This window comes from Camarhynchus parvulus, chromosome 14 (genome assembly GCF_901933205.1).
Source record: "Camarhynchus parvulus chromosome 14, STF_HiC, whole genome shotgun sequence".
Classification (NCBI taxonomy): domain Eukaryota; kingdom Metazoa; phylum Chordata; class Aves; order Passeriformes; family Thraupidae; genus Camarhynchus; species Camarhynchus parvulus.
In genome coordinates this window covers 2,194,577-2,207,618 of record NC_044584.1, presented here as the reverse complement: position 1 = coordinate 2,207,618, position 13,042 = coordinate 2,194,577, and the positions used below count along the sequence as shown (strand labels likewise).

At 50.5% G+C, this 13,042-nt stretch overlaps 1 protein-coding gene across 1 annotated transcript in view; it reads right to left on the bottom strand.

Moving 5' to 3' along the window:
* Positions 1-9: 9 nt before the first annotated feature.
* The window catches only part of UBN1 (ubinuclein 1), a 28,674-nt gene continuing 15,641 nt past the window's right edge, over positions 10-13,042 (bottom strand). Inside the window, 7 exon segments of the mRNA XM_030957992.1 lie at positions 10-2,391; positions 5,327-5,416; positions 5,714-5,966; positions 7,334-8,557; positions 8,863-8,905; positions 9,977-10,027; positions 12,816-12,959. Coding sequence (XP_030813852.1) covers positions 2,339-2,391; positions 5,327-5,416; positions 5,714-5,966; positions 7,334-8,557; positions 8,863-8,905; positions 9,977-10,027; positions 12,816-12,959 — 1,858 coding nt within the window. The 3' untranslated portion in view covers positions 10-2,338.

The window sequence follows — 13,042 nt, the reverse complement described above, 5'->3', positions numbered from 1 at the left end:
GGAAAGTTTGAAACAATTTATTGAGTTGTTCTGTACAAGATTAACATTTTTCATACCACCCCCACCATCTTCAGCAAGACAGTGCCAACACACATAAAAAAAAATAGAATAGTAAACTGCAGCTCTTACACCCAAAAGGAACTGCCATCCCCAGGTAAGTGCCATGGGAGCCTATCCCTCCCCATTCCATCCTGGAAGCGCTGCAAGTTGCCTCCCCAAGGCAGAGGTGCCAGCCTGGCTCCCCATCAGCTGCTCTGCGTGGGCCTGCCTTGCTGCCACTCTGCTCCACACCACTCACTCATTCATTATAGCATGTAAAGAAAAAATATCCCACAGAATTTCCACCACATAAACATTTCCCTGAGGCAAGAGGCTTCGCTAAATTCCTAGAAGGAGGGATTCTGCACACGGGGGCTTCCCAGCAGAAGCATTCAAGTGAAAGCAAAGAGAGGGAGGAGAACCAGTACCTTGAGTCACTCACTGAGAGCCCCTATCCTGCCAGGTGTCCCAGGCTTTCAGCTCCCAGGGGAAGGTGAAGGTGCCAAGCACCCCTCAGGATGAGACCTTCAACAGGAACCACACAACATCCACTGCTCAGAGTCCTCCAAGAAACGCTGTGCTTCCTTTGACCCACACCAGTTCTGTCTTTGGCTCTTCTGCTACAACCTAGGTATTTTCTGTAAACAGACTTGAAATCTGAGCTGTATCCATTAATTTGAAATACAATCAACTCACTGATCTTGGGCAGTTATGTATCAGCTCAAATTGAAAACAGTCATTCTCAGATCTTAACAAAAACCAGAGGAAACTAAAGCAGACATTTGCTGGTATCCTGGGGTCAGCATCCTTCCCCAAAGCTCAAGGAGGAAGCTGCAAGCTTGTCCTTGGAATACCAGTAAATTCTACATGGATCAGCACTACCCCTGCACAACTGGGACGTGGCTGAGGTGGCCTGAGAGAAGACAAAGTGGGCAGAGCAGGAAACCAAACCTCAGAAAGCTCAGGTGGAGCCTCAGCCTGCCCTTAGCTGAAAGGGGGTGCACAGCAGGAGTATTTAGCTCTAAAGTTAAAAAAATGAAGAAGAAAAGACACCCCCAGACTGCAGATGGTCCCTGTTCCTGCAGCTGTGCTGAACACATGATCCTGGTGCAGGTACCATTGAGGAGAGCAGTGGTTTTCTCTGGAATTCATTGGACAGGTCGTGACCTTGGTTCATCTCACTCATTCCCTCTGCCCACCAAATTGATCCTAACTCACAACCCTAGGAAAGAATGGCTTTAGGGGAGGGCCTGGAACCCGCCTGCACATACTGGGATGAGAACTGGTGCTCCTGCTGGATTTGGGACTGTGCTCAGTCACCAGGTCACCACTGAAGTCCAGACAGTGCAGCTTTTTTTTTTTTTCTTCTGATGTGCAACCATAAAAAGCTCTATTAAATAAACCAGAATACATTTTAAATACAGAATGATTAAAAAAGGGTTGAGGAGCACACAAAATAGGGCTGAAATGTGTGTCACTAGTCCATTCTTGCTCCACCATAAAAGGCACTGGAATTATGTCTTCCCATCCATGTGACATGCTAAGAGGTGTCCCATTCAATCTAATGCATTCAATGGCAATGAGGATAAAACTGAGCAGGAAAAAAGCATCCCTTTGGAGGGAAAAAAATTCCAAAAACTCAAAAGAAGTAGAATTCTAAAAGTCGATGACTGCATCTAAAAACGTCTTTAGTCTCTAAAGAGTCTTCCTTCTCCTCCAGAGGGGAACATCAGGTGGTTCCTTAGATTCACCACACAGGAAATGTTAAATCCTCCAATTAAGTGTAGCACAGTTTTATAGTACAATTGGAAAGTTACTCAAATGTCTTCAAGAAAGCACTGGCAGTGCTAGAATTATCCAAGTAAATCCAAAGCAGAAGAAAGAAGCACCTTTCATACCCTCCACAGGGAGACCAAGGAGGTAACTGGACTTGGAGGTACTTGGCAGCTACAGACACAGGTGGGTGGGAATCCACGGCAGGACCACCCGAGCCTCCCTGTGAGTTCCAGCTCCTGCCAGTGCCAGGGAATGCAGGAAGGGCAGCAGCAATAAACAGTGCTACAAAAGGCTCCTCTCATCAGGGCATGGCTCCAGGTGGCCCCATGTGTGGGGCTCAGCTCTGAAAGCCTCTGAGCAGATGCCCCAATGAGTTCCTTGTTGCAGTTCAGTCTCTCCAGTTGTCATAAAAAAAAAATAGGAAAAAAAAAAGAAATCAAAAGACACAGCTGGTATCCAAAGTCCATGACCTGTTCCTCTGGGTTTTATCCTATGGGTGCTGGAGCTCCCCTCCTTGCAGGCGTCACAACTTGCGCTGCTGTGCATTGGACCCTTTGCCGTGAAGCTGAGAAGCATCTGAAAGAAAATAAAACAGCTGGGAAGGGGTTCAGCACCCCCTGAAGGGCAGCTGGGACAGCCAGGCCTCTGCACAGAGGGAAAGATCTACTCTTCCTTCCCAGCACCAAGGGATCAAGAAGAAGAGGATGTGCTTGGAGACACCTCTGCACTGGGAGCAGCCTCTAAGGAAGGGACAAGGGAAGCACTGAGGTTCCCCTGTGGGCTCCCAGCAGAAGCCCCAGGCACAATTCCAGCTGCCAGGGAGCTCCTTAGCCTGTGCCCTTCTCTAAATCCACCCTGCCACATCTACCCCTCCAGGAATCCCAAAATACATGCTGTGGTTGCCTTGCCCCTAAGGTGGTTGGAAGTAACCTGTTGTACATTTTTGCTGTTGTAATCACAGAATCACTGAGGTTGGAAAAGACCTCCAAGAGCAGGGAAACCAGCCTGTAACCCATCCCCAGCTTGTCCCCAGCCCAGAGCACTGAATGCCACATCCAGGCCTTCCTTGGACACCTCCAGGGATGGGGACTCCAAACCTTCCTGGACAGCCCCTGCCAATGCCTGACCACCATTTCCATACAGAAATTCCTCCTGATGTCCAACCTAAACTTCCCCGTCTCCTCTTGTCCTGTCACTAGTTGTGTGGGAGAAGAGGCAAACCCCTAACCTAGAAACCCCTTTCAGGTAGGGCTTTAGGTGCTTTATTGATTATTTTTTTGAATTATTTAATTAGGTGCTTTTTAAATGAAGGCTTTAGGTGCCCACTGATAGCAACAGGATTCATAGGAATCTCACCACTGATGGAACAGAAAGGAATGGATGTGGAGGACAAGAGAAAATGCACTGAAGAGAGAAAAAGGAAGTTTAAGGAAGCAAAAGTTTTCCAGGAGCAATTAAAACCACTTCAGACTGTGATGGACAAATGGGAGTACTGAGACGCGCAGCTAAGCAGCAGTGGCACCCAGCAGTGCAGCAGCAGCTTCTCCTCCAGGCCAAGAACAGCTCCTTTGCATGCAAGAGCTCAGCCCAGCACATCCCATTTCCACATTCCCAGCACAAGGAACCTCCACCAGCAACAGAAGCACCAACCACACACAGGCAAGCACTGGATGCTCTTTGCTCAGAGGCTCTTGGATGAACATGGACATAAAAGCACTTTTATTTAAGGCATCAACATTCCCTTGCACTTGCAGCAACCTCCCAGGCAGCTCCAGTGCTCAGACACAGCAATGCACCTGTGGGCAGGTGTTGGCACAGCCAAACACAGCTGGTGCCACAAAACTCAGGAATTCATTTGAAGGTTATGGGAGTCAAATATCTGCTGTGTTCTCCTCCGAAACACCAGAACTGGGAATGTTCCAAGAGATGGCAGCACAAGGCTCCATCCCCAATCTTTAAGTGAAAACACCAAGTGAGAAAGGAGGTCCTTGCTGAGCTGGATCCATGGTCAATTCTCCTTCACTTATTCCCAGTGGTCTTTTGTCTTCTGGCCCTGCATCCTGCTGAAGAGTCCATCAAAAACTTCTTCTGTTATAAGCCCTCTGAACAACAGTGATCACTCTGAATTCCCTCAACTAAAGGGAGAAAGAGCTGCTCCTCAGTGACATGGAATATATTCCACAAGCCATGTTCAATATCTAATGTCATTCCAGAAGTGTGATTTACAAACAGGAAGGAAGGGTCTGTCCCACCAGTGATCACTGCCAAGACCTTCTTCATCTCTACCACACCAGCATGGCACAACCCACATCAAACTTCAGCAAAGGAAGCAACCAAACCAACTCTTTGCATTTTCATGAGTGCACAACACACTCTTCCTTCTTCAGCAAACAAGCACCGTGCTCAGCACTCAAGGGCATTTGATTCCATGACTCCTGCAGGAGGCTACATGGTGATCCATGCACACACCACAGGGCCAGGCTAGCACCCCTAAATCAGGCTCACTTAGCCCAGGAAGACCATCCCAGCAGGAGCAGGTACTAAGAAAATGGCAATGAACTGCACCAAAGTGCTGAAGAACACGCCTAAGAAAGCAGAAATGGGAGTTCTCAGGGGAATAAGCAGCTCCCTGGAGCAGGTAAGAACGATCTGCTGGCGCTGAATTTCAATTTTCCTGACTTCTCTCCTTCTTTGGAAAACTCCTGTTTTATGCATCACTTCTGCAGGCATCAAACTGGGGCAGGAACAGGCTTAACTGCCAAATCCTCACGTTGTGAGCAGCAAGTGGAGCAATCAGCATTTACACTACAAACTTGTTGTGAAGGAGATGCTGGCAATTAACTCAGTGCACAGACACAAGACAGTCTGGTCTGACACATTTTATGTAGGCCACCAGGAACAAAACTCCCCAGAGAGGGAATATTCATTCCAGGGCAGTCCTGGCAGGCTGTGCACAAACAGGCACAGCTTTCATCCTGGCAGGATAATTCAGAGTATCTGCAGGAACCAACACTTGCTGTAAGCACTGAGGACTCATCATTCCAGAAACCACAGGATCCCAGAATGGTTTGATTGGAAGGGACCTTAAAGTCCAGCCCATTCCACCCCTGCCATGGGTAGGGACACCTCCCACTGTCCCAGGGTGCTCCAAGTCCTGCCCAGCCTGGCCTTGGACACTGCCAGGGATCCAGGGGCAGCCACAGCTGCTCTGGGCACCCTGTGCCAGGGCCTGCCCACCCTCACAGCCAAGAATTTCTTCCTAATCATGGAATGGCTTGGGTTGGAAGGGACCTTAAAGCCCATCCTGTTCCACCCCCTGCCATGGCAGGGACACTTTCCACCAGAGCAGGTTTCCCCCAGCCCCTCACTCTGTACCTCAGAGAGGCTTTAGTGACAACCACAGAGCTGGAAACCATGGAAACCCCTTTGGCTGCAGCCCTGAAGGAAGGATCTGCTGAGATAGAGGGAGACTCACGAGGCAGAAGACAAACACGAGCATCTGAGAAGTTACCTGGCAAACTCTGTGGTAAGTGAGTGGACAGGGCAGAGTGTGGGAGTGGCGCTGCGTGGTGGGGGCTGGAGTGCAAACCAGCCAGAAGACCTAGAGAGAAAAACAAAGAGAGGACAGGGAAAAAGGAACAAATACACATCCAAGACAGAAATGAGCAGAGGAGCTGCAGCAGTTAGCAGAGCTCGGGTTCCAGTTACTGGCACTTCTGAGTGAGCTCTAGGGATGTTCTCCAAATGCAACTGCTGGAGATACAAAAGCAGGGAGCACAGCACGAAGCAACAGCCAGAGAGATGGGCTGGTGTGCAATGGGGCAGCCCAGCAGAGCACTGATGTTCTAGGTGACAGCACAGACACAGGTGACACACAGGGGACCAGCAGGATACTCACTGTGCCCGAGGCCGTGGTGGAAAGTTCCTGGAGCAGGTCCTGTAACTATTGCATCCTTGGAAACTCCTGCTTTTGGGGAGGAGTCGGAACTGAAGGAGATGACATGGAGAGGGAAAGAATGAATAGGAGAGATAATACCTAACGGGGTGGAGCTCAGGGCAGCTGGCAGCTTTGGGTTGTTGGACTTGTAGGATGGAGCCAGTACACTTAAGGAGGAAGAGCTTGTTAGCAGCACAGCTCCACTAGTTCCTTTCTGCAAAGCAATGGAAAAGGTCAGTCAGGAGAGGGAGAATCAAGGTACAGCATCATTCAGACTTACAGATCTGCAAAACACTGAATGCTCGAGAATTCCCCCTTGGAAAAAACACCCTCCCCCAGCTAGGGCCCAAGAGATGCCAACACTTGAGGCCATCTGCAGATAGACATTAGCAAGCCAGCTCTTCTGAATGTGGCCACGCTGGATTTGCCTCCATGACTCCCTTGCTCTGGAACTGTGCCTCCATTAGGCAGATGAAAAGTTTCCCCACTGCCTGTGAGTTCCAGGGGTATGCTTCCCACTCACTTATAGCAGCACACACTGCTGACAACTCCAGGCACTGAGGTCTGACACCCAAGGCACCCCAGGAGGTTATTCAGTATCTCTCTCATGGAGACAGGCACCACTGGGGAGTGCTTCCAGCTCTCTCGCTCAGGAACAGACAAGCTGTATCAGCTGAGCAGTACATGCCTTCCATTTAAACACACTCCTGCCATTTCCCAGCTCTTTCCATGGGGCACAAAGGAAGGCAGGCATGAGCAGCCAACAACAAATGAATACAACATTAGGAACTATTAATTCTTGCTATAGATAAAAATGAACCCCCTTATACAATGAAGTAATAAAATATTGTAATAAAACAGGTCTGTACTGACAACCCAGAAGTCCTTCCTGAAATGTTCTATCCCAACAAATATTGGGAAAATTTCTCCATGGAAATGATGGTCAGGCACTGGCACAGCTGCCCAGGGAAGGGGTGGGGTCACCACATCTGGGAGGATTTAAAAGCCATGGGGATGTGGCACTGGGGACAATAGGTTAGAGGTGGCCTTGGCAGTGCTGGGGGAGTGGCTGGACTCAATGATCTTAGAGGGCTTTTCCAACCTGAATGATTCCCTGGTTCTATAACCACAGGCCATTTATTCTATGGGCCAGTCATGACAAAAGTGGCAATAATACTAAAATGACTTGGATAATTTAAAGAAGTTTGTAGATCTAATTGATAATAAATTCATCATTATACTTTAGTTTATGCAATGAACTTTATCTCTTGTGATAAATTTCCTCACTGCACTTTCTCTTAATCCAAATGGGAGCCCTACTGTCCCCATAACTCACAGAGCCAGGGCAGGACCATGACACAGCCTAGGCAATAACTGCCCTTTGGAAGGCAGCACAGTATCCAGCTTAGTGGTTATTTAAGCTGAAAGTGAAAACTGGAATTCTGGAGGGCAAGCCCAGCGCAAAGGCCACAACCTTCTAGTCTAAAGCAGCTGAAATCCAGAGAGTCGTTCCAGATTTTGCTTTTGAAGAGCCCCCTCCAGGGCAGCTGTGAGCAGGAGCTGCCAGCAGGGCCCCCTTACCGGCACAGAGGTAGAGGCTGCGGTGCTGCTGACCACAGCTGGCTTTAGGGACGAGGTCAGCAACTTGGCCACGCCCTGGGTGCCCCCGCTGGAATCTCCATTGGAGCCTCCAGGAGGTGCCACCAGGGTCAGCTTCTGGGCCACGGGAGGTTTCTTCACAGAGGAGCTGGAGGCCGGGCGGCCCGAGGCCGAGCCCGGGGACGGGGCTGCGACGCCGGGGAGCAAAGCCCCAGAGGAGCTGCCCTGGTTGGCAGGAGCTCCAGAGGAGCTGCTGGAAGAAGCCCCGTGCTTGGAGAGGGAGCCAGCGACAAAAGGGGATTTGTAAGATTGTCCTGAAGAGCCGGAGCCACTCGAGTGCTTCCCGGCGTAGCTGAGAGAGGAGGAGGACAAGCCTTGGCTCTTGTGGGAGCTGCTGGAGTTCTGCGTGCTGCCCGGGGACGTGGAGGAATGGAAGCTCTGAGCTTTGGTTGATGACTTGACCTGCTGGAGGAGGGAGCGCTGGGGCAGGGGGGTGGAGGATTTGGGATTCTGCAGTTTGACAAAGGGAGCTGGGGAGGTGAAGGTTTTCTGGAGCTGAGCACCAGGGTGGAACACCTTCACCTGAGAGCCCGGCACCGGCGCCGAGGCCGGGGGCCCGTGGCCTGGCCTGACCAGGCTGTGGTGCTTCTGTTTAGCCTGGTGGGCATCAGGAAGGATTTTGCTGGGGGAGGCTTGGCAGGAATGCTCTTTGTAATTAGAGTTCTCTGTCTTCTTGTCTTGAGAAGACTGGCCCAATGCCAGGGCCTGCTCAGCTAGGAAGTTTAGAGGAGACTGGAGGGAACCAGAGGATGATGAAGGGGAAGGGTTGGGCTTTGGAAATGTCCTCTTCTCCTCTGAGGATGCAAGAGCTGGGATCTTCTCTGGTGGAGCTTTTGGAGCTGCAGGAAGAGTAAAGTCAGGGCTCCCTGCTGCCCTGCTGTTCAGCACAGCCAGTTCCTTGGACACGGCTTCCAGGGAGGAGGTGGGGTTGTGAATCAAGTCCTCATCCAAGGAGTCATCCTTGAAGGTGGCAGGAGTGGCAGTGCTGCTGGCAGCTTGGGCTGTCCCAAGGGACAAGAGCTCCCTGGTTTGGGCACTGATGCCCAGGGCTCCTCCCTGGGGCTCTGAGGACATGGCCAAGGTGCTGCTCGAGTGCAGGGAAGGGACAGACACCGACAGCTTCTTGTCTGGCTTGCAGGAAGAGTCCTGGAACATCACAGCAGAAGGCACAGTCAGAAGAGAGACAGAGTTTACTGCTGAGAAGGGGAGGGAGGGTTCACAATCGGGGGATAAAAGGCAGGACACACATATTCTGCGCCTATGAGCCCCCACTTCCCCTCCAGCTGCCACTGCCATCAATTCTAGCTGCTGTTCCAGTTGTTTTTTCCAAGTCAAATACTGAGCAGAGCCATTTCACAGGAGCTGATACAAAGCTCAAACACAGGGTTCAGGGTGGCAGTCACTTGACATTTGGCACATACCAACCATGAGAACGAGAAAACAGAACTCACCTTCACTTTCACCTTGGTAGGAGCTATAACTTTCTTCTTCACCCTGTTTGGAGGAAGACAAGAGAAACATGGCTGAGTGACTGCCCCCAGGGAAGGAGCCAGCCAGGGAGCACTCCTGGGCCCTGCTGGTGATGATCCACCGAGTCCTTGCAAGGAACAGAGGCAGCATCTCAGGTTGCTAGGATTCAAAAGCACATGACATTTGGTTGCTGCTCTTGGAAGCCCCAACTCCCACCAGGGAGTGGATCAGGGAGTGCAACAGAGCCTTGGAACGGCAGCAGAGCACTGAAACACCCACACACACACATCTGCACCAGCTGCAGGACCCCACTGCTGCCCTCCTACAGCAAGGCCCAGAGAGAAACTGGCACAGAGACTGCTCTGCAGAAGTTACACCCTTTTTGGGTTCCCAGAAGAAGCCAAAGATGTAAAAGCGTCTGCCAAACTCCCAGAGAATATATTTGGTCAGATGCAATCTCTGGTACAAGACATCCCTGAGTTGCTGGGTGTGTGGCTGAGGGAAGGATGACTCTACAGCCTATTCCACTTCCCCTCACTCACCAGTGCCAAGAACTGTCTGCCAAGCTGACACCAGCCTAAATCCATGTCCTCATCTGTTATCAACCACCAGCAAGATCCACGAGACCCTTTGGACTAAAGCCCCTGCCCAGGTGGATTCTGATGGCTCTTGGTGAGCCTGCTGCACCCACCTTCACCAGTCTGAGCTCATGGTGCCCCTCCTTGAACCAGGCAACAAGAAAGAGGGAATACAGAACCCAGCAAGGACCAACTGAACAGGCTGCAGAAATCACACTCCACCTGACCTCCCTGAGCCTCCCGGGCCCAGCACAGAGGCCTGACTCCAGGCTGCTGAACCAGAAGCAACCTGGCTTTAAAGTTGTTATTGTTGAACTTGCTGAAGGCTAAAGCACCTGAGGAGAGTGTTGGGAGATGTCACACACAAGCAGCTGCTCTCCCTAGACCTCCCCAAAGGAAGCAGCACTGATCTATGAGGGGGGAGCCAAGCAAGCTGAGGTGCTCCTGCAGGATCCCCCCAGGCCCCAGGGAATGGAGATGAGCAGTTTTCACTCCAGAAGAAGGCTGTGATACTCACAGGACTGATGTGAGGTGTCCGTGTACACGCCTGCTCTCCTTAAACAGTGTCCTAAGAAGGGAAGAGAGCAATGAGAAGTGATATCCAGCAAGACCCAGTAGAGCAGCTGGGATCACTGGAGACAGAGCTGCACAGCACAGCAGGGGACTTGCTGAAACTGAAACCACAGAGAGCAAACAAATATTCAGCCCTTTGCCAGAAGATCATCCTGAGCTGCCCCACACAGTTCTCTCTCTGGGGAGCAATGCTTGTAGGCACTGCAAAGGCCATTGAGGCAGTGGTTGGACAATGCCTAAGGAAAAAGCTCTGCCAGCTTAAAAAGCCAGCTGGAGAGGCAGGATCATCACTCAGGGCCTTCCTGCTGCCAGAGATCATCCAAGAGCTCTTCAGCCTCCAGGGAGGAAGTTCCCTTCCCGTGCCTCTCAGCCAGCAATGAAGGAGAGAAGGGTCTGTGCTGCCTTTGTGCCTCAGCCTGGAGCTGAGGTGACTCTGTACATCACAACCCTTTCTGGAAGGACTGACTGAGCACAGCAATAGACTGAGCTTCATCCAAAGCCTCCACTACTGAGAGTAAAGCAGAGTCTCCCCCAAACTCTCTCTGACCCAAACCAGCTGCCATTCAGCTGCCCTCCTACATGCCAGGGAGGAGCTACAAACATTCCTTCAGTACTGGCACACAGAATGTGATTCCTGGCTGGTACTAACAGACTTTTGTCTTATTTTTTCTCTTAAAAAGCAAGCTTATGTCACCTTAACATTCTGTTAATCATCTCTTAGTGTTCATGGAGGAAACAGACTCATGGCAGGGCCTCTCTAACTCATCCATGAAATTGCTGCTCTGTCCACCTTCAAGTTCCTCTTACAGATGAACTTCTGAGACCACGATGACAGTGAATCAAGCTGACTTATCCATGAAATTGTTACAGTTTTTCTAGAGCCACCTATCCCTCCCTGTGACTTTCACTCTACCCTCTGTCTTTAAACCACCAAGTCAGAGAATATATTGAGTTGGATGGGACCCAGAAAGATCAAGTCCAACTCCAAGTCCCAGCAGGAGAAACCATTGTCCTTCAGCCACTGGAAAGCAACTAGGAAATCCACTTTTACTGAGGTATTACTTACTGTACTTAATTCCACTGGAAGTGTCTGCTACACTGAGTCCTGTGTGAACACCTGAATGCCCAACAACAGTTGCACCATCAAACGTGGAGTTGAAGTTTTGAACTTCCATTTATTCAAAGAAAAGTTTTTAAAACTTGGCAAGCTGAGACCCTCAGGCTGGGTATATCCTCATTAACTAAGCAGGAATCTTCCCCCACCTCCCCATGCCACCTTTCAGCTCCTGCACCACCACACTACAAGCATGCTGAGCACTGAGCTTCCTGTGCACATGCAACTGCACCAAACAGCCTTCATGGACTTCTCCAAGTGCATCTCTGATGTGCCACTCATTCTTACTGCTCTCAGGAGCTGCTACCTACATCTTCCTTTATCCCCCAACACCCAGAAAGCAAACTCAGCAGAGAATTCAGCAGAGAAGTCAGCACTGCCCAGCTGGTGAAATGCAAAGAGAAAGAACACGGAACAGCTTGGGTTGGAAGGAACCTTAAAGATTCCAAAGTAAGACTGCAGAGTTGTCCTTTCTTGAAAGTACTGAGCAAAACAAAGCAGGCCAGAAGGTGATGACAGTCCCAGCAGAGGGACTGTGCCATTTGTGTGGCTCTCTGCCACTGCCAGCTCGAGGGCAGGGATGATGGAGAGTGGGAAAGAGCAGGAAACAGCAGTGAGGGTACAGCAACCACACCAGATTCTACTGACTCCAATAAGCCCCTAAAACTTTTCTACTTTGCCTTGTTTTGAGAATACTCCAGAGAAGACTTCTTTAAGTGTCTGAAAAATGTATCCTTTGTGATTACAAAGGGATCTTTTGTGATACAGAGACAAGAAAGCAGAGATTGGCCCATGGGCCTGATCTCAGAGCCAGTTCTACTGCCAGTGGCACCTGTGTGACATCACCATGGCACCAAGGCTGCTCAGCCCTGGCTGCACTCAGGCGTTTGGGAGGTGAAAAGGGACAGAGGCAGGGGGGAGAATATGGTGGAGGGCAGGGCTGCCATTCACAGGGCCCTTCCCAGGCTGGAGAAAGGGACCAACACAAACCTTGTGAAGCTCAGTGAGATCCAGCACCAAGTCCTGCAGCTGGGATGGAACAAGCCTGGGCAGCAGCCCTGCAGGAAAGGACCTGGGGCTCCTGGGGGGCAAGGGAAGGGAAGCCACTGCTGCAGAGGTGTCCTGAGAGCAAACCATCCCCTGCTCAGCACCTGAGAGGACACATCTGGACACAGATCCAGTTTCAGGGTCCCCACAATCCAAGAGAGATGCCAGCAAAATGGAAACATCCCAAGGAACAGGGACACACAACAGCCAAGGAGAGGTGGAGGGAAATGGGTTTGCTCAGCCTGGAAAAAGAGAAGCCCCAGGAGGAGTCTAATGGCAGTTTTCCACTACCTAAAGAGTGGTGGGGACAGGAACAGGATGGAGCCAGAGCTTTCTCAAAGGTGCACAGTAAAAAACAAAAGCAGGGAATATTCAGTTCAGTGCAGCAAGGGGAATTCTTGAAGGGAATAAAGAGAAAAGATCTCATGAAGAGTGATCAAGTACCAGAACAGGAGCCCAGAGATGCTGTGGTAATCTCCATCCTTGGGAATTTCCAAAATTCCACATGCCAAAGCCCTGGGCACTCTGATCTAACTCTGAAGCCAGCCATTCCCTGAGCAAGGGCAGGACTAATGACCTTCCCAGGTCCCTTGGGACAAGGAATCCCTTGGTTCTTGCTCACCTGGCCTGCATCCAGCCTTTTGGCCAAAGGGGCTTCACCTCTCCTTCTAGGAAGGTCTTCACATAATCCTCTAGAGACTGAGCCTTATTCTTGTCAAGGTCATAACCATCCAATTTAATCTTCACCAAGTGGCAAAGCAGCTCCCTGAGGAACAGGAAGATTTCACATACAGTTATGCAGATTGACCTTTCCCACTTGGAGATCATTCTCTTTATCCAGGCTGGATA